The 27,482-nt window shown below is 42.1% G+C and overlaps 1 protein-coding gene across 1 annotated transcript in view; it reads right to left on the bottom strand.

Annotated features, from left to right (window-relative positions):
- The window catches only part of LOC122939473 (ATP-dependent translocase ABCB1-like), a 578,859-nt gene that overhangs the window by 97,538 nt on the left and 453,839 nt on the right, over positions 1–27,482 (bottom strand). The window contains exon 21 of the mRNA XM_044295545.1: positions 26,124–26,264. Coding sequence (XP_044151480.1) covers positions 26,124–26,264 — 141 coding nt within the window. The remainder of the gene's footprint in view (positions 1–26,123; positions 26,265–27,482) is intronic.

Below are 27,482 nucleotides of genomic sequence, written 5' to 3'. Positions count from 1 at the left end.
CCTGAACCTTGACGCTACCTCTCGGATTTTGACCTCGGCTTGCTTTTGGATTTTGTCCTTGCCTCTTCTCTTGTACTGACGTGACCTCCTGGACTGACCCCGGCTAGTTGACCCGCCTCGCCCTTCCATTTTTGGTGGTACCTTGCTTGTTCCACCTCTCTGTCCACTCTAGTGCTACCTCTCATTGGCTGTCCACTTCCCTGCTGTCTTTATCTCTCTGCTTGCACTTACTGAGGTCAGGGACTGTCGCTCAGTTGCACCCCGTCACCTAGGGTGGGTGGTGCAAGCAGGCAGGGACAGGGAACTGGGTGGCAGCTCAGGGGGTGCACCTCCGCTCTATCTTTATACCCGCGACTCTACCTTGTGACAGAATGTTCATTTCTCTACCATATGCCGTCTCCAAAAGCGTTTCAGAGAATTTGGCAGTACATCTAACCGGCCTCACAACCGCAGACCACGTGTAACCACATCAGCCCAGGACTTCTACATCCAGCATGTTCACCTCCATAATCGTCTGAGACCAGCCACCCGGACAGCTGCAGCAACAATCGGTTTGCATAACCAAAGAATTTCTCCTGAAACTGTCAGAAACCGTCTCAGGATAGCTCATCTGCATGCTCGTCGTCATCGGGGTCTGGACCTGACTGCAGTTCGTCGTCGTAACCGACTTGAGTGGGCAAATGCTCACATTCAATAGCATCTGGCACATTGGAGAGGCGTTCTGTTCATGGATGATTCCTGGTTTTCACTGTTCAGGGCAGATGGCAGACAGCGCGTGTGGGTGAGCGGTTTGCTGACTTCAACATTGTGGATCAATTGGCTCATGGTGCCGCTGGAGTTATGGTATGGGCAGGCGTATGTTATGGACAACGAACACAGGTGCATTTTATTGATGGCGTTTTGAATGCACAGAGATACTGTGACGAGATGCTGAGGCCCATTTTTGTGCCATTCATCCACAACCATCACTTCATGTTTCAGCATGATAATGCACGGCCCTATATTGCAAGGATCTGTACACAGTTCCTGGAAGCTGAAAACCTCCCAGTTCTTGCATGGCCAGCATACTCGCCGGACATGTCACCCATTGAGTATGTTTGGGATGCTCTGGATTGGTGTTCCAGTTCATGCCAATATTCTATAACTTCGCACAGCTATTGAAGAGGAGTGGCCCAACATTCCACAGGCCACAATCAACAACCTGATCAACTCTATGCGACGGAGATGTGTTGCACTGCGTGAGGCACACCAGATACTGACTGGTTTCCTGACCCCCCCCCCCCCCCCAGTAAGGCAAAACTGTGAACATTTCAGAGTGGTCGTTTATTGTGGGCAGTATAAGATACATCTGTGCAATATTCATGCTGTCTAATCAGCACCTTGATATCCCACACCTATGAGGTGGGATGGATTATCTCAGCAAAGTAGAAGTGCTCACTAACACAGATTTAGACAGATTTGTGAACAATATTTGAGAGCAATGGGTCTTTTGTGTATGTAGAAAATGTTCCAGATCTTTGGTTCCGCTCATGCAAAATGGTAGCAAAACTGAAAGTGTTGCGTTTATATTTTTGTTCAGTACATATATATATATATATATATATATATATATATATATACAGACGTGGACAAAATTGTTGGTACCCTTTGGTCAATGAAAGAAAAAGTCACAATGGTCGCAGAAATAACTTTAATCTGACAAAAGTAATAATAAATTAAAATTCTATAAATGTTAACCAATGAAAGTCAGACATTGTTTTTCAACCATGCTTCAACAGAATTATGTAAAAAAATAAACTCATGAAACAGGCATGGACAAAAATGATGGTACCCCTAACTTAATATTTTGTTGCGCAACCTTTTGAGGCAATCACTGCAATCAAACGCTTCCTGTAACTGTCAATGAGACATCTGCACCTCTCAGCAGGTATTTTGGCCCACTCCTCATGAGCAAACTGCTCCAGTTGTGTCCGGTTTGAAAGGTGCCTTTTCCAGACTGCATGTTTCAGCTCCTTCCAAAGATGCTCAATAGGATTGAGGTCAGGGCTCATAGAAGGCCACTTTAGAATAGTCCAATTTTTTCCTCTTAGCCATTCTTGGGTGTTTTTAGCGGTGTGTTTTGGGTCATTGTCCTGTTGCAAGACCCATGACCTGCGACTGAGACCAAGCTTTCTGACACTGGCTAGTACATTTCTCTCTAGAATTCCTTGATAGTCTTGAGATTTCATTGTACCCTGCACAGATTCAAGACACCCTGTGCCAGACGCAGCAAAGCAGCCCCAGAACATAACAGAGCCTCCTCCATGTTTCACAGTAGGGACAGTGTTCTTTTCTTGATATGCTTCATTTTTTCGTCTGTGAACATACAGCTGATGTGCCTTGGCAAAAACTTCGATTTTTGTCTCATCTGTCCACAGGACATTCTCCCAGAAGCTTTGTGGCTTGTCAACATGTAGTTTGGCATATTCCAGTCTTGCTTTTTTATGATTCGTTTTCAACAATGGTGTCCTCCTTGGTCGTCTCCCATGTAGTCCACTTTGGCTCAAACAACGACGGATGGTGCGATCTGACACTGATGTTCCTTGAGCATGAAGTTCACCTTGAATCTCTTTAGAAGTCTTTCTAGGCTCTTTTGTTACCATTCGGATTATCCGTCTCTTAGATTTGTCATCAATTTTCCTCCTGCGGCCACGTCCAGGGAGGTTGGCTACAGTCCCATGGATCTTAAACTTATGAATAATATGTGCAACTGTACTCACAGGAACATCTAGTTGCTTGGAGATGGTCTTATAGCCTTTACCTTTAACATGCTTGTCTATAATTTTCTTTCTGATCTCTTGAGACAGCTCTTTCCTTTGCTTCCTCTGGTCCATGTCGAGTGTGGTACACACCATATCACCAAACAACACAGTGATTACCTGGAGCCATATATATAGGCCCAATGGCTGATTACAAGGTTGTAGACACCTGTGATGCTAATTAGTGGACACACCTTGAATTAACATGTCCCTTTGGTCACATTATGTTCTGTGTTTTCTAGGGGTACCATCATTTTTGTCCATGCCTGTTTCATGAGTTTATTTTTTTACATAATTCTGTTGAAGCATGGTTGAAAAACAATGTCTGACTTTCATTGGTTAACATTTATAGAATTTTAATTTATTATTACTTTTGTCAGATTAAAGTTATTTCTGTGACCATTGTGACTTTTTCTTTCATTGACCAAAGGGTACCAACAATTTTGTCCACGTCTGTATATGTGTATAAAAACTAGCAGAAGGACCCGACTTTGCACGGGTATATTTAATCTATTTCATTATACAGTATGTCTCAGTGTGTCGTAAAAATATATTAAAAATGACTTTCACAGTGACTGCCCCTTTAACAGTGACTATTAAAGTGACCGCCCCTTTAACAGTGACTTTCACAGTGACCGCCCCTTTAACAGTGACTTTCACAGTGACCTCCCCTTTAACAGTGACCGCCACTTTAACAGTGACCGCCACTTTAACAGTGACTTTTACAGTGGCCGCCCCTTTAACAGTAACCGCCCCTTTAACAGTGACTTTCACAGTGGCCGCCCCTTTAACAGTGACCGCCCCTTTAACAGTGCCTTTACAGTGGCCGCCCTTTGAACAGTGACTTTCCCAGTGACCACCCCTTTAACAGTGAATTTCCCAGTGACCGCCCCTTTAACAGTGACTTTCACAGTGCTCGCCCCTTTAAGCAGTAAAGAAAAATGGCTTGGTTGTTATGGAAACCTGTAGTAAAACTGTGTTTATAGCAGTTGGAATTTGAAGAGAAAGACTTGCAGGCTTGTATTGGCTAATGTGGGTTATTTTTTGGGAATATCTCAGGAACGGTATGTCCTAGAGAGCTGAGACCTGGTCTAAAACCTTCCAGGACACCTGATGTTCCTGTGTGCCAAATTTGGTGAAGATCGGTCCAGTCGTTTGGTCGCGCATAAAGAATGTCCAGACAGATGTCTAGACAGACAGACAGAAACTCATTTTTATATATATAAGAGATGAGTTTCTCTCTGTCTGTCTAGACGTCTGTCTGGACGTTCTTTATGCGCGACCAAATGACTGGATCGATCTTCACCAAATTTGGCACACAGGTACATCACTTGTCTGGGAAGATTTTAGACCGGGTCTCAGCTCTCTAGGATGTACCGTTCCTGAGATATTCCCAAAAATTTACCCACATTAGCCAATACATGCTTGCAAGTCTTTCTCTTCAAATCCCAACTGCCATTAACACAGTTTTGCTACAGGTTTTCATAACAACCCAGCCATTTTTCATTACTGCTTAAAGGGGATTTAAAGGATAGGGCTACATGACTACATGTGTCACGTAAAATTTTGTCGTACAAATGTCGCACAACAATTTTTATAATGATAGTCTATGGTGTCGCACTCAGACATGCGACATACTGTGACTCGACACAAGATGGATTTTTCTGTGACTGTCGCATGTCGCAGTGTAGTTGTGTCATGAGACACATTGTGAAGCAACACATGTCGTCGTGTAGCCCTAACCTAAAGCTGACCTACAGCAGTGAAGAAAAATGGCTGGGTTGTTGTGTAAACCTGGAGTCAAACTGTGTGTATGTGGAGACTAAGGGCCTGCAAGCTTCTATTGGCTGATAAGGGACATGTGACTGTGTGTATGGCAGTTGGGATTTAAAAAGAAAGACTTGCAGGCTTGTATTGGCTAATGCAGGTCATTTTTTGGGGTATAGATCAGGAATGGTACATCCTAGAGAGCAGAGGTCTAAAACCTTCCCCGACACCAGATGTACATGTGTGCCAAATTTGGTGAAGATTGTTCCAGTCGTTTGGCCGCGTATAAAGAACAGACAGAGACGGAAACTAATTTTTATACAAATAAGAGACTAGCAGAAGGACCTGGCTTCGCACAGGTATATTTCATCTATTTAATTTCATGTTTCCGTGTGTCGTAAAAAGATATCAACAGTTTCCCCCATAACAGTGACCTCTACAGAATCCACGCCTTTAACAACGACCTCCACAGTGCCCGCCCCTTTAACAGTGATCTCCAGAGTGCATGCCCCTTTAACAGTGACCTGCACAGTGCTGCCCCTTTAACAGTGACCTCCACAGTGCCCGCATATTTAACAGTGACTGCCCCTTTAACAGTTACCTCCAGAGTGCCCACCCCTTTAACAGTAACTTCCACCATGTCCGCCCCTGTTAAGTGACCTCCACAGTTCCTGCCCCATTAACATTGACCACCCCTTTAACAGTGACTTTTATAGTGGCTGCCCCTTTAACTGTGATCTTCACAGTGCCCGCCCCTTTAACAAAGACCTCCACAGTTCCGCCTTTTTAACAGTGACCTCCACAGTGCCCACCGCTTTAATAGTGACCTACACAGTGTTCACCCCTTAACAGTGACCTCCACACTGCCTGCTCCTTTACCAGTGACCTTTATAGTGGCCGCCCCTTTACCAGTGACCTTCACAGTGCTCGCCCCTTTAACAGGGAATTCACAGTGCCCGCCCCTTTAACAAAGACCTCCACAGTTCCGCCTCTTTAACAGTGACCTCCACAGTGCCCACCCCTTTAATAGTGACCTCCACAGTGTTCACCCCTTAACAGTGACCTCCACAGTGTTTAACCCCTTTAACAGTGACCTCCACAATGCCTGCCCCTTTAACAGTGACTTCTTCAACAGTGACCTCAATAGTGACCGCCCTTTTAACAGTGACTTTAACATTGTCCGTCCCTATAATAGTGCCCACCCCCTTAACAGTGACCTCCACAGAGAACGCCCCTTTAGCAGTGACCTTCACAGTACCTGCCCCTTTAACAGTGACTTCCACAGTGCCCGTCCCTTTAACATGACCTCCACACTGCCTGCAACTTTAACCACTTCACATCCGGGCCATTTGCCCCCTTCCTGACCAGGCCTAATTTTGCAAATCTGACATCTCTCTTTATATTGCAATAACTTTGGAACGCTTTTACTTATCCAAGCCATTCAGAGATAGTTTTCTTGTGACACATTGTAGTTCATTATAGTCATAAATTTGAGTCGATATATTTAACCTTTATTTATGAAAAATTCCCAAATTTACCCAAAATTTAGAAAAATTCACAATTTTCTAAATTTCTATTTCTCTGCTTTTAAAACAGAAAGTGATACCTCATAAAATATTTATTACTTAACATTCCCCATATGTCTACTTTATTTTGGCATCATTTTGGAAATGTCATTTTATTTTTTTTAGGACTTTAGAAGGCTTAGAATTTTAGAAGCAATTCTTAAAAATGTTTAGAAAATTGCCAAAACCCATTTTTTAACGACCAGTTCAGGTCTCAAGTCACTTTGTGGGGCTTACATAATGGATACCCCCTTAAATGACCCTATTGTAGAAACTACACCCCTCAAGTTACCCTTTAATTCCACAAGAATTAAAGGGAAATGGAGATCACATTTTTTTATTTCACTTTTTTGGCAGATTTTCCATTTTAATCCATTTTTTTCTTTAACACAGCCAAACAAAACACAATATTTATTACCCTGATTCTGCGGTTTACAGAAACACCCCACATATGGTTGTAAACTGATGTAAGGGCACAGGGCAGGGAGCAGAAGAAAAGGAGCGCCGCATGGTTTTTGGAAGGCAGATTTTGCAGAACTGGTTTTTAGATGCCATGTCTCATTTGAAGCCCCCCTGATGCACCCTTACAGTAGAAACTCCCAAAAGGTGACCCCATTTTGAAAACTAGGGGATAAGGTAATTTTGATCATTCATTTTAACACTGGTGCAAGGTGACCAAAAAATTTGTTGTTTTAGTAGTTTTTTTATTTATTTTTACAGCGTTCACCTGAGGGATTAGGGCATGTGATATTTTTATAGAGCTGGTTGTTACGGACACGGCAATACCTAATATGTATACTTTTATTTATTTATTTCACTTTAACACAATAATAGCATTTAAAAAAAAAAAAAAATATGTTTTAATGTGTCCATGTTCTGAGAGCTATAGTTTTATTTTTTGAGCGATTTTCTTATGTAGGTGCTCATTTTTTGCAGAATGAGGTGATGGTTTTATTGGTACAATTTTGCGGGACGTACACCTTTTTGATCACTTGGTGTTGCACTTTTTGTGATGTAAGGTGACAAAAATGGCTTTTTTTTTTACACAGTTTTTATTTTTATTTTTTTATGGTATTTATCAAACAGGGTGGATCATGTGATACATTTATAGAGCCGGTCATTACGGACGAGGCGATACCTAATATGTGTGTTTTGTTTTTTTCCAGTTTTTTTTATTATAACATAAGTGGAAAGGGATGTGTTGTTTTTTTTTACTTTATTCTTTTTTTTACTTTATTAATTTTGTTAAAAACATTTTTTTTCTTTACTTTACTTCTGATGTTCACTTTTGGGGGTCTGATCCCCTCTGCAATGCATTACAATACATTTGTATTGTCATGAATTGCCTGTTCGTGTACTACAGTGAGTAGTACACAAACAGGTTGCCTAGGAGACCCAGCCTGAGGCGAAGATATAGCACTATATTCTAGATATTCGTGAATTCTCGAAGTGCCGATATTTGCGATAACAATTTGCAATTAGAATATTCGCTATCACCACTACTCTACAATACCCTGCCTACTTAACAGTGAACTCCATAGCCCCTCACCTCTTAACACTGACCTTCCCACAGTGCCCGCCTCCTTAATATAGGACCTCTACAGCAGCCCATCCCTTTAACAGTGAGTTTTACAGCACCCCATTCCCTTGACATTGACCTCCTTAGGGGCCCGCCCCCTTAGCAGTCACCTATTCAGCACCCCGTCACTTAACACTGACCTCCATAATAGGGGACTGTCTTCTTATCTGTTCCCTACCCCCTTAAGAGACCTTCACAGAACCCTTCCCTTTAACAGTGACTGCCACAGTACCCCATTCCCTTAACAGTCACCTCCACAGTACCCCGCTCCCTTAACAGTGACTATACAGTAGTCTGCTGTCTTAATGTGACCTCCACAGGAACTGCCCCTTTAATAGTGGCCCCTGCCTCCCTAACAGTGACCTCCACAGTGCCCACCCCTTAACAGTGACCTCTACAGCGGCCTGCCCCATAACAGTAACATCCACAGTGAAGGCCCCCTTAACAGTGACCTCCACAGTAGCTGCCACTTTAATAGTGGCCCCTGCCCCTTTAAGGCTAGGGCTACATAACGACATGTTGAACATCATCTTTCAGCATGACAACGACCCAAAGCATACATCCAAATCAACAAAGGAATGACTGCACCAGAAGAAGATTAACGTTTTGGAATGGCCCAGCCAGAGCCCAGACCAGAATCCAATAGAAAATCTGTGGGGTGATCTGAAGAGGGCTGTGCGCAAGAGGTGCCCTCGCAATCTGACAGATTTGAAGAGTGGGCAAATCTTGCCAAGTCAAAATGTGCCATGCTGATAGACTCATACCCAAAAAGACTGAGTGCTGTAATACAATCAAAAGGTGCTTCAACAAAGTATTAGTTTAAGGGTGTGAACAATTATGCAACCGTATTATTTTATGTTTATATTTTTTCTTCCCTCTACATAAAAGATTTCAGTTTGTTTTTCAATTGAGTTGTACAGATTATAGGTCACATTCAAGGTGGAAAAATTTCTGAAATGATTTATCTTTTTTTTACAGCACAGAAACCTGACATTTTAAAAGGGGTGTGGAGACTTTTTATATCCACTGTGTATCTATATATATATATATATATATATATATATATATTTATATTTGGGTTTTGGACACATACCCTGGGACATAGCACCCGCTTCACGTTTGTCCGATGCCGCCATTTATATATATATATATATATATATATATATACAGTCCTGATCAAAAGTTTAAGACCACTTGAAAAATGGCAAAAAATCATATTTAGCATGGCTGGATCTTAACCAGGCTCCAAGTAGAGCTTCAACATGCAACAAGAAGAAATGGGAGTGAGACAAAACATTTTTTGAGCATTCAAAATAATGAAAACAACGAACAAACTGAAACAGGCTGTTTTTCAGCTGATTCAAATTTTAGGACCACATGCCTTTTAAAGGCCAAATCTGTGCAAAGATGTGGATTCATTGTCATTTTCTGTCAGGTAGTCACACATTGTGATGGCAAAGGCAAAAAAACTCTCCCTTTTTGAACGTGGTCGGGTTGTTGAACTGCATAAGCGGGGTCTCTCACAGCACGCCATCGCTGCTGAGGTGGGACGCAGTAAGACAGTCATTTGGAATTTCTTAAATGATCCTGAGGGTTAGGGACAATTGGAGCAGGGACAATTGGAGCAGTTTTGATTGTGGTCAAATGTATTTGTACCAAACTGATTTGTTAGAATCTGACCCGAAATTCAAGAAATCACAACTATTCAGTTATCAGCTTTCTCTAAGGCATGCTGTTAGGGGAACATTTACTAAGACAGGTGATTTAGACACAAGTCTTAATCCATGTCCACTGGCACACGATGCACCTAAGTTATATTATAGGCTCCGGCCTCTACATAACTTAGGCACTGGCCATACGGCTTGCTTAAATCTATGCCAGCTGCCTTGCTGGCGTAGATTTAAGTCATTTCCTACACCGAAAACAGGTGTGATAAATTAGATAGGCCTGCCAGCCAGCCAGCCTTCTTCCCACCCACGCCACAAAGAGTAGCATGAGCGGGGAAGACTTGCAGATTCGGTCACAAATCCACTTTTCAACCAAATCTGCAACAAAAGTACACCAAAAAGTGGTATACTTCACATAATAAATGACTCCCTAAATCACTATTGTACAACTTCTGATTGAAGGCTATAAATCTTACTAATTACAGTGTCACCTGGGGTGACTTACAGTTTACAGTTTAAACTAAAGATGAGCGAATCGAAGTTGACAAAGTAGAATTCGTTCAGAATTTCAGGAAAAATTTGATTTGAATTTCCTCACGCTTCATGGTAGCAAATCACATTTTTTCCTAAAATGGCTGCTGAACGTGTTAGGACATGGAGCAAGAAATTCTGGGAACGAGGGATCACCCATAATGCCATTCATGCAGCCAATCAGCAGCCAATCAGCAGCCAGACAGACTTTTGATGTCACAGCCCTATAAATAGCCTCACCCATCTTGGATTAAGCCATTTTCCAGTGTACTTAGTACAGGGAGAGACGTCAGCAGGCACTAGGGACAGTGCTAGAAAATACTTTAAAACCAGGGAAAGGATAGGGAGAAATCATTTCACAGTATTGAGGTAGAACAGTTCAGTAGGGGAGTTTAATGCCTGGGTAATAGGAACAGTCCTATTACACCTTGCTGCACTGACTGCGGATCCAAATTGACATTATACAGCTCTGTAATTCCAGCAAACCGTTCTTGTTATTGTGGTGCAAGTGCTGTTTGATACAGCCGTTAACAGGGTTTATTCCAAGGAAATATTTATATGTCTTATTTGCCCTTGTGCGGTTAAGTTATATGTTCTAAAGCATTTTATGGCTTGTATTAGTGGACAAAAAAGGGCTTATTAGCCGTTGTGTGGTGAAGTGAGAAAATTACAGCCCATTTATGCGTGTATTAGTGGCAAAAAAAATACATATTATTTGCCGTTCAGAGGTGCAGTTATATGTTCTAAAACCCTTTTTGGCGTGTATTAGTGGAAATAAAATATATATTATTTGCCGTTCAGCGATGCATTTATATGTTCTAAAGCCCTTTTTGGCATGTATTAGTGGCACAAAAAAAATGTTATTTGAAGTTCAGCGGTGCAGTTATATGTTCTAAAGCCTTTCGTGAAGTGTATAAACGGAAAAACATATGGGCCTATTTTCTGTTCAGCGATGCAGTTATATGTTCTAAAGCCATTTTTGGCAGTTATTAGTGGCAAAAAATATATATTATTTGCCATTCAGCGGTGTAAAGCCTTTTGTGACGTGTATAAGTGGAATAAAATAAGGGCCTATTTACATAGAAACATAGAAACATAGAATGTGTCGGCAGATAAGAACCATTTGGCCCATCTAGTCTGCCCAATATATCTGAATCCTATGAATAGCCCCGGCCCTATCTTATATGAAGGATGGCCTTATGCCTATCCCATGCATGCTTAAACTCCTTCACTGTATTTGCAGCTACCACTTCTGCAGGAAGGCTATTCCATGCATCCACTACCCTCTCAGTAAAGTAATACTTCCTTATATTACTTTTAAACCTTTGCCCCTCTAATTTAAAACTGTGTCCTCTTGTGGTAGTTTTTCTTCTTTTAAATATGCTCTCCTCCTTTACCGAGTTGATTCCCTTTATGTATTTAAAAGTTTCTATCATATCCCCTCGGTCTCTTCTTTCTTCCAAGCTATACATATTAAGGTCTTTTAACCTTTCCTGGTAAGTTTTATCCTGCAATCCATGTACTAGTTTAGTAGCTCTTCTCTGAACTCTCTCTAGAGTATCTATATCCTTCTGGAGATATGGCCTCCAGTACTGCGCACAATACTCCAAGTGAGGTCTCACTAGTGATCTGTACAGCGGCATAAGCACTTCACTCTTTCTACTGCTTATACCTCTCCCTATACATCCAAGCATTCTGCTTGCATTTCGTGCTGCTTTATTACATTGTCTTCCCACCTTTAAGTCTTCTGAAATAATTACTCCTAAATCCCTTTCCTCAGATACTGAGGTCAGGACTGTGTCGAATATTCTATATTCTGCCCTTGGGTTTTTACGCCCCAGGTGCATTATCTTGCACTTATCCACATTAAATTTCAGTTGCCAGAGTTCTGACCATTCTTCTAGTTTTCCTAAGTCCTTTTCCATTTGGCGTTTCCCTCCAGGAACATCAACCCTGTTACATATCTTTGTGTCATCAGCAAAAAGACAAACCTTACCATCGAGGCCTTTTGCAATGTCACTTATGAAGATATTAAACAAAATTAGTCCCAGTACAGATCCCTGTGGAATCCCACTGGTAACATGACCTTGTTTTGAATGTTCTCCATTGACTACAACCCTCTGTTGTCTGTCACTCAGCCACTGCCTAATCCACTCAACAATATGGGAGTCCATGCTCAATGACTGCAGTTTATTGATAAGTCTTCTATGTGGGACAGTGTCAAAAGCCTTACTAAAATCTAGATATGCGATGAACCCACCGACTCTTGGCCAGGGGTGTCTGATGTCATTAACAGATTTATTTAACCAATCATTAGTAACAGTAGCCTTACTAAAATCTATAAGATTTGTTTGACATGATCTCCCTGAAGTAAACCCATGCTGTTTTTCATCTTGCAATCCATGGGATTTTAGATGTTCCACAATCCTATCCTTTAATAGGGTTTCCATTAATTTGCCTACTATTGATGTCAGACTCACTGGTCTATAGTTGCTCGATTCCTCCCTACTACCTTTCTTGTGAATGGGCACGACATTTGCCAATTTCCAATCTTCCGGACGACTCCTGTTACTAATGATTGGTTAAATAAATCTGTTAACGGTTTTGCCAGCTCACCACTAAGCTCTTTTAATAATTTTGGGTGTATCTCATCAGGCCCCTGTGACTTATTTGTCTTCACTTTAGACAGCAAACTTAGAACATCTTCCTCTGTAAAGACACATGCATCAAACGATTTAATAGTCATCCTTTCTAGTGGAGGTCCTTCTCCTTCTTTTTCTTTTGTAAAAACTGAACAGAAGTATTCATTAAGGCAGTCGGCTAGCCCTTTATTCTCTTCTACATACCTTCCGTCCTTTATTTTTAATTTAGTTATTCCTTGTTTTAATTTCCTTTTTTCATTTATATTATATTATATATTTTCATTTATATTATATTATATATTTTTTCATTATATTTGCCGTTCAGCGGTGCAGTTATATGTTCTAAAACCCTTTTTGGCGTAAATTAGTGAAAAAAATATATATATTATTTGCCGTTCGGCAGAGCAGTTATATGTTCTAAATCCTTTTGTGGAGTGTTTAAGTGGAAAGAAAAGAGCCTATTTGCCGTTCAGAGATGCAGTTACAGTATATGCTCTAAAAGCCCTTTTTGGCATGTTTTAGTGGCAACAAAAATATATATTATTTGCTGTTCAGTTATATGTTCTAAAGCACTTTTTGGCGTGTATAAGAGGAAAAAAATAAGGGCTATTTGCAGGTCAGCAGTTCAGTTATATGTTCTAAAGCCCTTTTTGACGTATATTAGTGGCAAAAAATATATATTTGCCGTTTAGCGGTGCAGTTATATGTTCTAAAGCCTTTTGTAGCATGTATAAGTGGAAAAAAGATAAATATATTTTCCGTTCAGCTGTGCAGTTATATGTTCTAAAGCCCTTTTTGGCATGTATTAGTGGAATAAAAAAAGGCTTATTAGCCGTTATGTGGTGAAGTGATAAAATTACAGACTTTTTTGGGGTGTTTAAATTTATTTGCTCTAACAGTTTGTCAGACAGAAAAGTGCCAGGCCCTGCACAGGGGAGTGGCAGAGGACAAAATGTTTCTGGCGCAGGCACAGGTCGCAGCAGAGTAAGGGGGCATGGCAGCTGGAGTAGCAGCGAAAGCCCCAAGCTCCCAGGAGTCATCTAGCGGTTGTGTCGTGACCAGCAACCCAGCAGTTCTTGAATGGTTGACTCGGTCATCCACTTCATCCCAAATGACATCAGACACCCCTGGCCAAGAGTCGGTGGGTTCATCATAAACAACCCTTAGTGGGCATGGCCCGTTAGCAGGCCCTTTGCCCTCACCTGTCCTCAAACTGCCTCTGTCCTTTTCTGTTCTCTCAGCCAGAGAAGTATTATATGCTGTGGGCTCAGCTCCACTATACAGCGAGGGCAGGCTACTAGAGGACAGTCAGCAGCTACTGGCCAGCCAAGATGTGGAGGAGACATCCGCTGCTTCCTCCGCTACTCGGTGGTGTGGCAGTTTTTCTTTTTAAGACAAGGTGAACATGGCCATTTGTAGAATCTGTGGGCAGAAGGTGAAGCGTGGCCAGGGTGCCAATTTTGGCACAACGCCCTGCGTCAACATATGCAGCATCACCATAAAGTGGCCTGGGAAAACCGTGGCTCCGATGTGGTGGTCCAGCCTGCTGCAGCAACCGCTGCGTCAACCAGTGACACACACCCGATTTCAGGCAGTCAAGGCTCCACCACCTCAGCCGAAGGGACTAGGGAGCTGTCCATCCTTCCCATCATCTGCTGGTCCTAATGCTCCTGGTTTTAACATACTACAGGCGATCTCGGCAAGCGAGGAGAGGATATCAAGTGTATTGAGTTTATCTTGTGCACCCCCTCTCTAGTGAAGTAAGTGACATATTCGATTCAACTGGCCTACTATGATTTTTAGCATATGTTTTAGGTTTATAATTCTAATCATTGTGTATACCTCCTATGTGTATACCTTTTATGAGCTAAAAGATAAGATTGTTCTTTTCTATACCAAATGTGCCGTTTTATTATATTCACTTGGAAAACATATGTGGTGCCCCATACACTTATTATTTTTATTGTTCTGACATACGGTCCACCATGCCTGGTGAGATTGTTTCACTCTTTTGGTTCTGTGGGTTGCACCCTATCACCTCAACATCTTCCTGATCTCTGATTGCCTCTTTTAGGTGTTCCATTGGTGCCCTTCCTTATCCCCTATCACCACTTGTCTTTCTATTCCACCATTATTTCCTTCCCATTTTATATATTTTTTTAATTCTCACTCAGTTTTTTGCTTTCTGTTCCAAACAGCTAATTGGTGGGGGGGGGGGGGGGGGGGGGGACCGGGACCCCCCGCAATAAGATACTGATGAACTATACAGAGGATAGGTCATTAATATTAAAATCTATGAAAACCCCTTTAATCTTAAATAAAGAGAGGAAAGTAATTAAATGGAAGATAAGGTGTGCTAACTAGTGTTGATCGAGCATGCTCGAGCATCGCTACGCTCGGCACATCGCGGAGTTCGGCCGAACACCACGTGTGCTGGAGATGCTCGAGTCAGTATATCTAAAATCAAATTTATGATGATAGCAGAAGAAAAAAGCACCGCGGCGCTCACCACTGGTCACAAAGTTGCTGTTTGCAGTTTTATTTTTCAAATGCACATCGTGGACGCAGACAGGACACAGGTGAATGGACAGGCTACAGCTGTTTTGCGCTGTGTTGCGCTTTGTCAAGCATCCTGTGACGTGAAGGAGGAGGGGGCTAGAAATACCCCCATCTCATGCACGTCACTGGTTACAATCAAGTGGTATAAAAAACATATGTGTGCTAAAACCAATCAAATGAAAACAGCTAAGTCATTCTTGTCATTTAACCCTAGAGGGCCCATGGCTTGTGTTTTGATTATCCATGCAGCTTCTCTCTGCAGGAGAATGCGTTTTCTGTCCCCCCCTCTCATGGGGGTGTGAACCACTTCTATACCTGCACATTTCAAAATTTCACTGTTCCCTGCATGTTCATTATGTATATGCTCAATTAATCTAGTTGCTCCATTTCTGGTGATAATAGATTTTTTGTGTTCCCTGAAACGTACATATAGGCACCTGTGTGTCTTTCCAATGTAAAATCTCCCGCATGGGCACAAAATTGCATACACAACATATTGGGTCTTGCAGTGTATAAATTGTTTAACTACATGTCCTACATGTCCCAGCTGCAGGTATTTCTGCTTGTATACATGTGCGCACATAGAGCAGTGTCCACATGTGAAGTTTCCTCTGGGAGCACTCCTGCCCAGCCAGTTATCAACTGGACGGGGGAGGTTGCTCCTGACAACAGCATCCCCTATAGTTTTACTTCTGCGAAAACTGACAATGGGAGGATTGTCTACCATGGCTGCCAGGGAGGGATCCCTCTGCAGCATCTGCCAATTGTTCAAGATCACTGTTTTGATAGTGGAAGCCATTGGTGAAAAGCCGAATGTGAACACTGCTCTACGCTCGCCATCATTATTTTGTTGTCTCCTCTTTTTTACAGAAAAAGTACATCCACTATTTACAGAAAAAGTACATCCACAAATGCACTATTACATTATAAAAGTTACCACCCACCCCACGTAAAAACCGCCATTCCTTACGGCCAATTCATGCGTCTTGCTAGAATTGTGAAAGATGACACTGAGTTTAAAGAGCAATGTGGAGACATGAAGAGACGATTTTTACAGAGGGGTTACCCGGAGAAGATAATAGATAAGGCATATTTGAAGTGCTTGCACAAGAGAGAGGTTCTGGGTAGGGACATCCACACGAAAAAGAGGAGACAACAAAATAATGCTGGCGAGCGTAGAGCAGTGTTCACATTCGACTTTTCACCAATGGCTTCCACTATCAAAACAGTGATCTTGAACAATTGGCAGATGCTGCAGAGGGATCCCTCCCTGGCAGCCATGGTAGACAATCCTCCCATTGTCAGTTTTCACAGAAGTAAAACTATAGGGGATGCTGTTGTCAGGAGCAACCTCTCCCGTCCAGTTGATAACTGGCTGGGCAGGAGTGCTCCCAGAGGAAACTTCACATGTGGACACTGCTCTATGTGCGCACATGTATACAAACAGAAGTATCTGCAGCTGGGACATGTAGTTAAACAATTTATACACTGCAAGACCCAATATGTTGTGTATGCAATTTTGTGCCCATGTGGTAGATTTTACATTGGAAAGACACACAGGTGCCTATATGTACGTTTCAGGGAACACAAAAAATCTATTATCACCAGAAATGGAGCAACTAGATTAATTGAGCATATACATAATGAACATGCAGGGAACAGTGAAATTTTGAAATGTGCAGGTATAGAAGTGGTTCACACCCCCATGAGAGGGGGGGACAGAAAATGCATTCTCCTGCAGAGAGAAGCTGCATGGATAATCAAAACACAAGCCATGGGCCCTCTAGGGTTAAATGAAAAGAATGACTTGGCTGTTTTCATTTGATTGGTTTTAGCACACATGTTTTTTATACTACTTGATTGTAACCAGTGACGTGCATGAGATGGGGGTATTTCTAGCCCCCTCCTCCTTCACGTCACAGGAGGCTTGACAAAGCGCAACACAGCGCGAAACAGCTGTAGCCTGTCCATTCACCTGTGTCCTGTCTGCGTCCACGATGTGCATTTGAAAAATAAAACTGCAAACAGCAACTTTGTGACCAGTGGTGAGCGCCGCGGTGCTTTTTTCTTCTGCTATCATGATAACTACTATACCACCGACAGAGCACCACCGTGAAGGTTCGGGATCCAAGTGTTTTATGTGCTCCAGTGACTGCATGGGTGCATGTAGCAGTGCCAGTTGCGTTCTTTTCTCTCACTCCCTGTGACACATTAAAATCTAATTTAGCATCTATTTATATGCAGAAGATTGCTGTACAGTAAGGGAATCCCTCAGTGTGAGTCGGTGGCTTAGGAGTCCCTGCTCTGACTCCATATATTGCTATGTCCATATATGGAGTCAGTGCTTGGTGACACCCCAGTGTATTTAAATCTAATTTAGCCTCTATTTCAGAAAAGTTTCTGCCAGGATTCAAACTCACGACCTTTTGCATTAGAGGCAAGGCATTTAACAACTCAGCTATAATAGCTGCATAGCCACTTACCTAACAAAAAAAATAATATATATATATATATATATATATATATATATATGAGACTTCTACTGCACTATACTTCTACTAAGATCTATACAGTAGAAGTCTAATTTTTTTTTTTACCAACTGGCTATGCAGCTATATAGTGTAGTGGTTAAAGTTCTGGGCTATGACGGAGAATCTCCGAGTTTATTTTACAAATTTTTTATTAGAAGATTATAGCATACAACATCTTCCATAGTGTCATATTACCGTACAGTACAATATAATTTGCTCATCACATTACAAGTATTCAGGATAGAAGACATCGGATGAAAAGTTTTCATGTATATCAAAGAAAGAAACAAGGCCGTGAAAGGACGACCAACAAACAAACAATGATAAACACTGCGCCACATTTAAAATCAAGCAGTAGAATTGAGGTATAAATCCCCTACACTTGTAGATCTGGCAAAGATGGATAGTGTTTGGATATATAAGATGCCCATTTTCGCCACCTGGCGCTGACACTTGATATCCGGCACAGCTGTTTTGCAATCAGTAGTTCCATGCCATAATTATAGTGGACTTTAGCAATGATTTCTGGTATGGTTGGGATGTCCCTACTCTTCCACCTTTTAGCTATTCCAACTCTCGTTACTGTTAGTATATGAAAAGCAATAGTGAGGTCCGCTAAATCTAAACATTCCAGCTCAAAGGAGAGCAATGCTATTTCCGGGGACATGGGGAGCGCCTTCCCTATTACAGCACCTATAAGTGATAATATGTTGAACCAAAAACGGTTGACAGCAGGGCAGGTCCACCAGATATGCATTAAGTTGCCGACTGCTGGGGTTCTGAAAATATGCAGCATACATAGAGGAATGCGTGGAGTGTGTAATGTTCTTGGATGCTAGGAGGTGGCGTAATTGAAGGTACTTATAAAAATCAGACCACTGGACTTGATACCGCTCTCTTAAGTCTGTGAATGATATAAGGGCCCATTGGTTAAAATTCGGGACACTGAAAGTATTCCTTTAGATTCCCATTGTGAGAAATCAGTATCCGGCAAGCAGGCACTGAAAGCTGACAACGGAGCATCCATGATCCTGAGTGGAAGGATTTTCGGGATAAGGGGACACTTGGTCCACAACGACATTCCAGCTTGACTAGTGATAGATGGAGATCGAGGGGGCGTTTTGGAAAGTAATGGAAAGTAATCCCTGCCAAAGTAAGTGCTGCAATGAGTGTGCATGAGTTAAGCTAGTTTCCATTTGTACCCATTTTTTGCGGTGTCATTAATCCACCAGCTTTTGAGTTGGTCGAGCACAGTAGCTTGGTAATAGGTAAGAAGGCATGGACATCCCAGTGCCCCCAGTTTAACAGGCTTGTATAGAATATCAGCCGCTACTCTCGCCCTTTGTTTTTTCCTTATAAATTGTGATATAAGGGTTTGGAGCGATATATCTGTGGGGCACAATGACAGGCAAGTTCCTAAATAAGTACAAAATCTTTGGCAAAAGAAACATTTTGGACGCAGCAATTCGGCCCAACCAGGAGAGAGGGTATTGCGAATAGGCCACTATGTCATTTTTAATTTGTGCAATGATAGCGTTGTAGTTAACAGACTGGAGGTTACTTAGGGGGAATGTGAGGGATATACCTAAGTAAGGAATACTTCCTTCGGCCCATTTGAAGGGGAATTTGGCTGAGATGGCACTTTTGGTATCTAGCGAGAGCCACATTCCTAGTATAAGAGATTTATGAGAATTTATTTTATAGTAACTCACCCGACTACACTGATCAATGATATCTGAGACAGCTGTTAAAGAGGTTAAGGGATCTTTAACTGAAATAATGACATCTTCCGCGAAAAGGCCTATTTTGTGTTCTGTTTCACCAATAGTAATACCTTTAATGTTCGGGGATAACCTGATTTGGTGAGCTAGAGGTTCCATCATTAGTGCAAATAGGAGGGGAGAAAGGGGGCACCCCTGTCTTGTTCCATTGGTGATCCCAAAGGGCGAGGAGAGGGCTCCCGAGGAATATACTCTGGCCGAGGGTTTAGAATATAACACTAAGATGGAGGAGAGAAGCCTTGGTGGAAAACCAAATTTGCCCAGTACCGTTTCAAGGTAGCCCCAGTGGATCTGGTCTAACGCCTTCTCGGCATCCAATGATAGGAGCAGAGAAGGCGCTCGACGTTCAGCCACCACCGATATAATATTCAAGAACCTGCGGGTGCCATCCACTGTCTGTCGGTCCTTGACAAACCCGACTTGATCAGCGTCAATTAATGCTGGGAGAATATTTGTCAAGCGGGTCGCGATCACCTTAGCGTAGATTTTTAGGTCCATGTTAAGAAGTGATATTGGCCTAAAGTTAGAGGGAACATCTGGGGATTTCCCAGGCTTCGGTAGGGTGACTATCAATGCGTTTAGCATTTCTTCAGGTAGAGAGCCTGAGGATGCAGCATCATTAAATAGCCTTGTTAAGTAAGGAACTAGTAGGTCTCTATGAGCCTTATAAAATTCATTGGTGAGACCATGTGGCCCAGGTGACTTGCCAGTTTTCAAGGTTTTAATTGCTACAGAGATTTCCTCCGGAGAAAAAACTGAGGATGTGTCTAGCTTTTGACTGTCTGTCAATGAGGGTAAATTTAGATGGTCTAGAAATGTTTGTATAGAGGGCAAAGAAGGTTGAGGCGTGGACGTGTCAGTTGAAAGGTTGTACAATGATGCATAGTACTTAGCAAACTCATCAGCAATTCCCTGCGGATCAAACACCCTAGACCCATCAGAGCAGGATAAGTAAGAGATTCTATTTTTGGCACTGCGCGATTTCAATTGTTTAGCAAGTAATGCCCCTCCTTTGTTACCCTGCCAGTAATGTTGAAGCTTAAGCTTCCTTAGCATCAAGTCGTACTGATAAGAATTTAGTTCATGCAGACGGGATTGAATTAACGTAATTTCTGCTGCTCTATGAGGCAGGTAGGAAGACTTATTTAAGCGGTGCAGTTCAGCTAGCCTAGAATGCAATTGAAGTGACAACTGAGTTCTGCATTTTTTATCATAGGAAGATTGCTTAATAAAATGACCTCTGAGTGTCGCTTTCATAGCACACCACAGAATACCTTCAGAGATTTCACCAGTATCGTTTTCCCTAAAATAATTGTGCAAACACTCAATGGTTTGTGATGAGTAACGTGGACTCTGCAGGATAAAATTATTAAGCCTCCATATGGAGTAATGTGCAGAGGAGTATTGTTCTGCTATTTCAATTGCAATGGGCGCATGATCTGACCAAGTAATGGTATAGACATTTGAGGAGACTACGCAGGGCAATAATTGTCTGTTGACTAAAAAGTTATCGATCCTAGTGTACACCTTATGGGCAGCAGAAAAAAGGGTGAAATCACGCTCAGTGGGGTGTTGGATCCTCCAGGCATCATACAGATCATGGGATTGCGTAAGTTTAGCCATTGCTGATGGTTCCCTAGCTCCAGTTGAGGAGGTAGAGTCCATAGAAGGCCACATCACCGTATTAAAGTCCCCCAACACAATGAGACGTCCCTTCTTAGGGAGGTCTCATTGTGGTATACGAGTCCCTATCAGACTGGAACAGTTTCATTGGAGTCCAGGAGAAATGGGACTACTTAAAAGTGGCACTATTGAAGGTAACAGAAAATTGCATTAGGCTTGTCAGTAAAAGCAAAAAAAGGAAGAGACCACTGTGGTACTCAGCAGAAGTGGCCAAAATCATTAAAAACAAAAAGATAGCATTTAGGAATTATAAAAAAAAATACAAAACGAGGATGACAGACAAATTTATAAGATTAGGCAGAGAGAGGCCAAACAAGTTATAAGAGCTTCTAAAGCACAGGCAGAAGAGAAATTAGCTCAGTCAGGGAAAAAAGGCGATAAGGCATTCTTCAGATACATAAATGAAAAAAGGAAACTAAAACAAGGAATTACCAAATTAAAAACTAAAGAAGGAAGGTATATGGAAGATGAAGGAGAAGGACCTCAGTTAGGAAAGAAGACTAATGAATCTTTTGATGCATGTGTCTTTACAGAGGAAGAGGTTCTAAGTCAACTGTCTAAAATTAATACAAATAAGTCACAGGGGCCTGATGGGATACACTCAAAGCTATTAAAAGAGCTCAGCGGTGAACTAGCAAAACCATTAACAGATTTATTTAACCAATCACTGGCAACAGGAGTCGTCCCAGAAGATTGGAAATTAGCAAATGTTGTGCCCATTCACAAGAAAGGTAGTAGGGAGGAATCGGGCAACTATAGGCCAGTAAGCCTGACATCAATAGTGGGGAAATTAATGGAAACCATACTTAAGGAGAGGATTGTGGACCATCTAAAATCCCATGGATTGAAAGATGAAAAACAGCATGGGTTTACTTCAGGGAGATCATGTCAAACTAATCTTATTGATTTTTTTGATTGGGTGACTAAAATAATAGATGGAGGAGGTGCAGTAGACATCGCTTATCTAGACTTTAGTAAGGCTTTTGATACTGTCCCACATAGAAGTCTTATCAATAAAGTGCAGTCATTGGGCTTGGACTCCCATATTGTTGAATGGATTAGGCAGTGGCTGAGGGACAGGCAACAGAGGGTTGTAGTCAATGGAGTATATTCAGACCAAGGTCTTGTTACCAGTGGGGTACCTCAGGGATCTGTTCTGGGACCCATATTGTTTAATATCTTTATCAGCGAAATTGCAGAAGGCCTCAATGGTAAGGTGTGTCTTTTTGCTGATGATACAAAGATTTGTAACAGGGTTGATGTTCCTGGAGGAATACACCAAATGGAAAAGGACTTAGGAAAACTAGAGGAATGGTCAAAAATCTGGCAACTAAAATTTTATGTTGATAAGTGCAAAATAATGCACCTGGGACGTAAAAACCCAAGAGCAGAATATAAAATCAGTGATACAGTCCTAACCTCAGTATCTGAGGAAAGGGATTTAGGGATTATTATTTCAGAAGACTTAAAGGTAGGCAGACAATGTCACAGAGCAGCAGGAAATGCTAGCAGAATGCTTGGGTGTATAGCAAGAGGAATTACCAGTAGAAAGAGGGAGGTGCTCATGCCGCTCTACAGAGCACTAGTGAGACCTCATTTGGAGTATTGTGCTCAGTACTGGAGACCATATCTCCAGAAGGATATAGATACTTTGGAGAGAGTTCAGAGAAGAGCTACTAAACTGGTACATGGATTGCAGGATAAAACTTACCAGGAAAGATTAAAGGACCTTAACATGTATAGCTTGGAAGAAAGACGAGACAGAGGGAATATGATAGAAACTTTTAAATACATAAAGGGAATCAACAAGGTAAAAGAATATTTAAAAGAAGAAAAACTGCTACAAGAGGACATAGTTTTAAATTAGAGGGGCAAAGGTTTAAAAGTAATATCAGGAAGTATTACTTTACTGAGAGAGTAGTGGATGCATGGAATAGCCTGCCTGCAGAAGTGGCAGCTGCAAATACAGTGGAGGAGTTTAAGCATGCATGGGATAGACATAAGGCCATCCTTCATATAAGATAGGGCCAGGGGCTAACCATAGTATTCAGTATATTGGGCAGACTAGATGGGCCAAATGGTTCTTATCTGCCGACACATTCTATGTTTCTGAATTTTGGACACTACGCAGAAGAGAGGTACAAAAGGCAGAAGGGCGTTGATTAGGCGCATATAAGGAGACAATTGTATATTGAACATTGTTAATAAGGCCTATCACAATGACAAATCTCCCACTTTTATCCGTCTCAACCTTTTCTACTTGAAGTGCAATCGAATCTTTGAACGCAATGGATACCCCCCTTTTTTTCCTCCCAACTGCTGGAGCTGAGAATATATGGGGAAAATTTTTGTGCCGTAATATAGAAACATCAACATGTAATAAGTGTGTTTCCTGCACACAGAGTATGTCAGCTTGAAGGTGCTTAGTTTCTTTCCATAGTAAAGACCGTTTGAAGGGAGAATTTAACCCTTTAGCATTAAGTGAGACAATCTTAAATACCATGGTGAGAAACTGTCGAGGATGTGTTTAGCCGTAGTATCTTATACGAGAAAATCCCATATTGTATATGCACAAGAGTCATCATAGGAGAGGCGGAGTATACCTGAGAAGACATAAATGTGGCGCTATAAACAGATAAATAAGATAAAACAATAACATAACTAAGAGAGTATATGGCGGTGGTGACCGCTCGGATACAAAGAAATAGGTATAATATACCAAATTTTTGTAAGAAAGGTATTTGCAACATAGGGGCAGTATACAAGAATACTGGTCATATTCACGAGCTAGGGTCGGCCTTAGTCAGCCGAATTAACACCCTGCAAGGAAAATTAGTGGGAGGTAAAGGGAGAGAAAAAACAGGCACAAAGTGAATGATAGATGAGGGCTAGGTTTCTCACCCAACCAATATTCACACAGTTTTTTGCTTGTGGCGTTCCACGGTAATCCATTCCTCCTCGACGCGTGAGTTCGGCGAATGTGGATGACGGTCGCCATGGGATTCAGGGTCAGATAGGCCCCATTCTTGACACAGAGTCAGTGCAGGCGCAGGAGTGGAGGCCACTTGCATTGAGCCGCTGTAGGTAATAAGCAGCTTAACGGGGAACCCCCATCTGTAAGGGATTCCATGCTTGCGCAGTAAAGCAGTGCTGGAGGCAAATTCTCGGTGCCTCGCCAAGGTGGCCGCTGATAAATCGGCAAAAATAGAGATGTCCCGAAATTTCTCCGGCAGAACAGGGGATAGTCTTGCTGCTCTTAGGATCTGTTCTTTAGCATGGAAGAAGTGAATGCGCGCAATAGTGTTGCGCGGTGCAGAGGAAGGTAAGGTTTTGGGCTTAGGTAGCTTGTGTGCTCTATCTATGAGCAAATCTGCGACTGGAGCCTGAGGTAACAGGCATACGAAGAATTCTTTCAGGAAAGCTGCAAGATCGTCGCCTTTCACAGTCTCTGGAACTCTGCGGAAACGTAAATTGTTCCTGCGGGAGCGGTCCTCCATGTCCGCGATTTTAAGTTTCAACGCTGCTATTTCTTCTTCGTGCAAATTAGTAGTGTCCACAATTTCATTGTGCGCAGAGGTCAATTCCGCCATTTTAGATTCCACATGTGCGGTTCTAGCCCCCAAAGCTGAAATATCATGCTGAATTTGGGTAATAGCGTCCCTGAGGTCCTGTTTCAAGGACTTTTGTAAATCAGCCATGAGTACTTTCATCCCCTTTAACACTGCTTCAGTGATTGGAGCGGGATCTGTTTCTCCTTCTGCAATTCCAAGCAAAGCAGCAGTGGTGAGCTGTTTAACTGTTTTATGTGAGGCACTGTGTGCCTGATGTGCTGGAGGGTCCTGCTGCACAGAGAGGTCATGCTGGGGAGAGTATGTGACCTGTGCAGGGGATATTGAGGCAGAGGAGGAGGACGGAGATCTCCCTGAAGTCTGAGGAGACACAGGCTGCGCTGAGGAGGAGGAAGGTGCCGATCTGACTGCTGCTGCTGAAGCGCGAGAATCGCCATCTTGGAGCGCATTTACAGCAGGGAAGAAGCTGGTGAGTTTTGCCGGACTATGGCGTCTCTTACCCCTCGGCATGGCTGAAATTTCCACCACTCATTGCAGGGTGCTGGGGCAATCCTCCGGTGATCACAGCAGGCAGAGGTATACACTTGCAGGGCTGTTTTATGCTGGATTAGTGCCGATGGCTCAGGAGCTCAGGACTTAGCCGTCCGTCTCCATGTGCCGCTAGCCACGCCCCCGAGAATCTCTGAGTTTAAATCCTGTCACAAACTTTTTCAGAAATAGAGGTTAAATTAGATGTATGTATTAAATATATATATTTTTTGTAATTGTAGAAAATGTATGACACAAAAGAAATGTGTAAGAAAAAAATAAAAAAATTTGACAGGATTTGAACTCTTCTACATGACAGCCCAGAATTTTAACCACTACACTATATAGTTGAATTGCCAGTTACTATACAAACATTACAATATAAGACTGCTACTGTATAGGTCTCAGTAGAAGTACAGTACAGTTAAAGTCTCTTTTATATATTTATTTATTTATTTTAAAGTAATTGGCTATGCAGCTATTATAGTTGTGTGGTTAAGTGCCTTGCCTCTAATACAGAAGGTTGTGAGTTTGAATCCTGACAGAAACTTTTCTGAAATACAGGCTAAATTAGATTTAAATACACTGGGGTGTCCCCAACGACTGACTTCATATATGGACAGAGCAGGTACTCCTAAGACAAACTAGAGTCCCGACACCCTCCTCTCTTCAGAGCAGGGTTGCCTGTGGTTCTCCTATTGACTCCGATTGTGCTCGGGTGCTCAGTAGAACACCCGAGCATCGCAAAGTGTTCTACTTGAGCACACAAGCACTTTGGTGCTCAATCAACACTAGTGCTAACAAAATTTCAAAGAATAGTAGGCTGTTTTTGAGCTGGGGGAATGAAAGGGACGGGAATTCATGAATATTAAAAACATGTTTGTTTAAAATGTGTCACCAAAAACCTTAATTCAAATACTTACCTATAAACATTTTGAGTCTGTATATAGCAAAGTCCAATGAGCCATGCCCCAAAGCTAAACAACGCTGCAGTTAGAAAGAAAATTAAAACTTCATCAATTCCATATCCCAATCCATGAATAGGTGCTTTCCATAATGCATTCCTGAAAGAAACAAAACTTTATTAAAACATATTATCTGACAATTATTTCAAGACAAATAACATCATGAAAACATACACAAATATTCATATGACCTACTGTATTGATATAGAAAGTTACCTGTTTTAGCAATAGTACTTTTAAAGTCAGGCTTTACACTAGCCAGTCTAGCTATCAGAGTCTATGGATCACGAGTAGTGTTGATTGGCCGAGCACCTGAGTATAATGGAAGTCAATGAGAGAACCCGAACATTAAACCAGGTACCCCTCCTCTGAAGAGGGAAGGATGCCTGGTTCTTAGGAAAATGCCCGACATTGATGGAAACACCATCGAAATGATTCTGGAACAGCATGGAGAGGATGTCTGGATGCATCTTGTATTCGCAGGTCGCTGCTGGGAATGATGTTGTCCGAATAGTACGCCACTTTTACAAACTGACAATAACACGCACAAAACCGATCGATTTTAGAGGAAAAATTTATAGGAAACCTTCTTTCCTGTATATTTACTATTTACAAACATTACAAGGAAGAGGCACTCCGATACAACCTGTATATCACATAAAGGAGGGCCTCATTCACATTGTGGTACAATTGTTCATGTAGTGGGACTCCTACACTCATAAAGCCTTTGCACTAAGTGAAAGGGTTGGCAAAAATTACAAGGAACAGGCAGTCCAATACACCCTTTGGTACACATAAAGGAGGGCATCACTGACAGCCTTGAAAAATTATAATTGATGACCGGCTGGTGACCCTCAAAAACAATTGGAGCAATGGCCTGCTGATCTGACCATCTAAAACATTATGGGTGAGGGCCTGCTGCCACTTTGGTGTCTTTAAATAACCTGGGGACGACCGCACATCCCCGTGACAGCGACAATCCATTCGGATGTCTGCCCTATCAACTTTCCATATTATTTTCAGCCTAAACCATGTAGACCATGGGTAGCGGGGGAATCATGGTTCGATTCCAGAGAGGGAGCCTGAGAAACAGCTACGGCTACCACATCCAAGCAAGGCGGCATGCGTGCAAATTACCTAATAGGTATAATTAGGTGGGGGCTGTTCATGAGCTGACCCTATAAAAGATTGTAGGTAAAGTCATGCTGGTGAGCTGACCCTATAAAAAATTATAAGCGAGGGCCTGCTAGTGAGCTGACCCTGTAAAAGATTTTAGGTTCTGCCTACTGGTGAGCTGACCCTGTAAAAGATTTTAGG

The sequence above is a fragment of the Bufo gargarizans genome, chromosome 5 (assembly GCF_014858855.1).
Source record: "Bufo gargarizans isolate SCDJY-AF-19 chromosome 5, ASM1485885v1, whole genome shotgun sequence".
Classification (NCBI taxonomy): Eukaryota; Metazoa; Chordata; class Amphibia; order Anura; family Bufonidae; genus Bufo; species Bufo gargarizans.
This window is presented reverse-complemented; position numbering and strand designations above follow the sequence as displayed.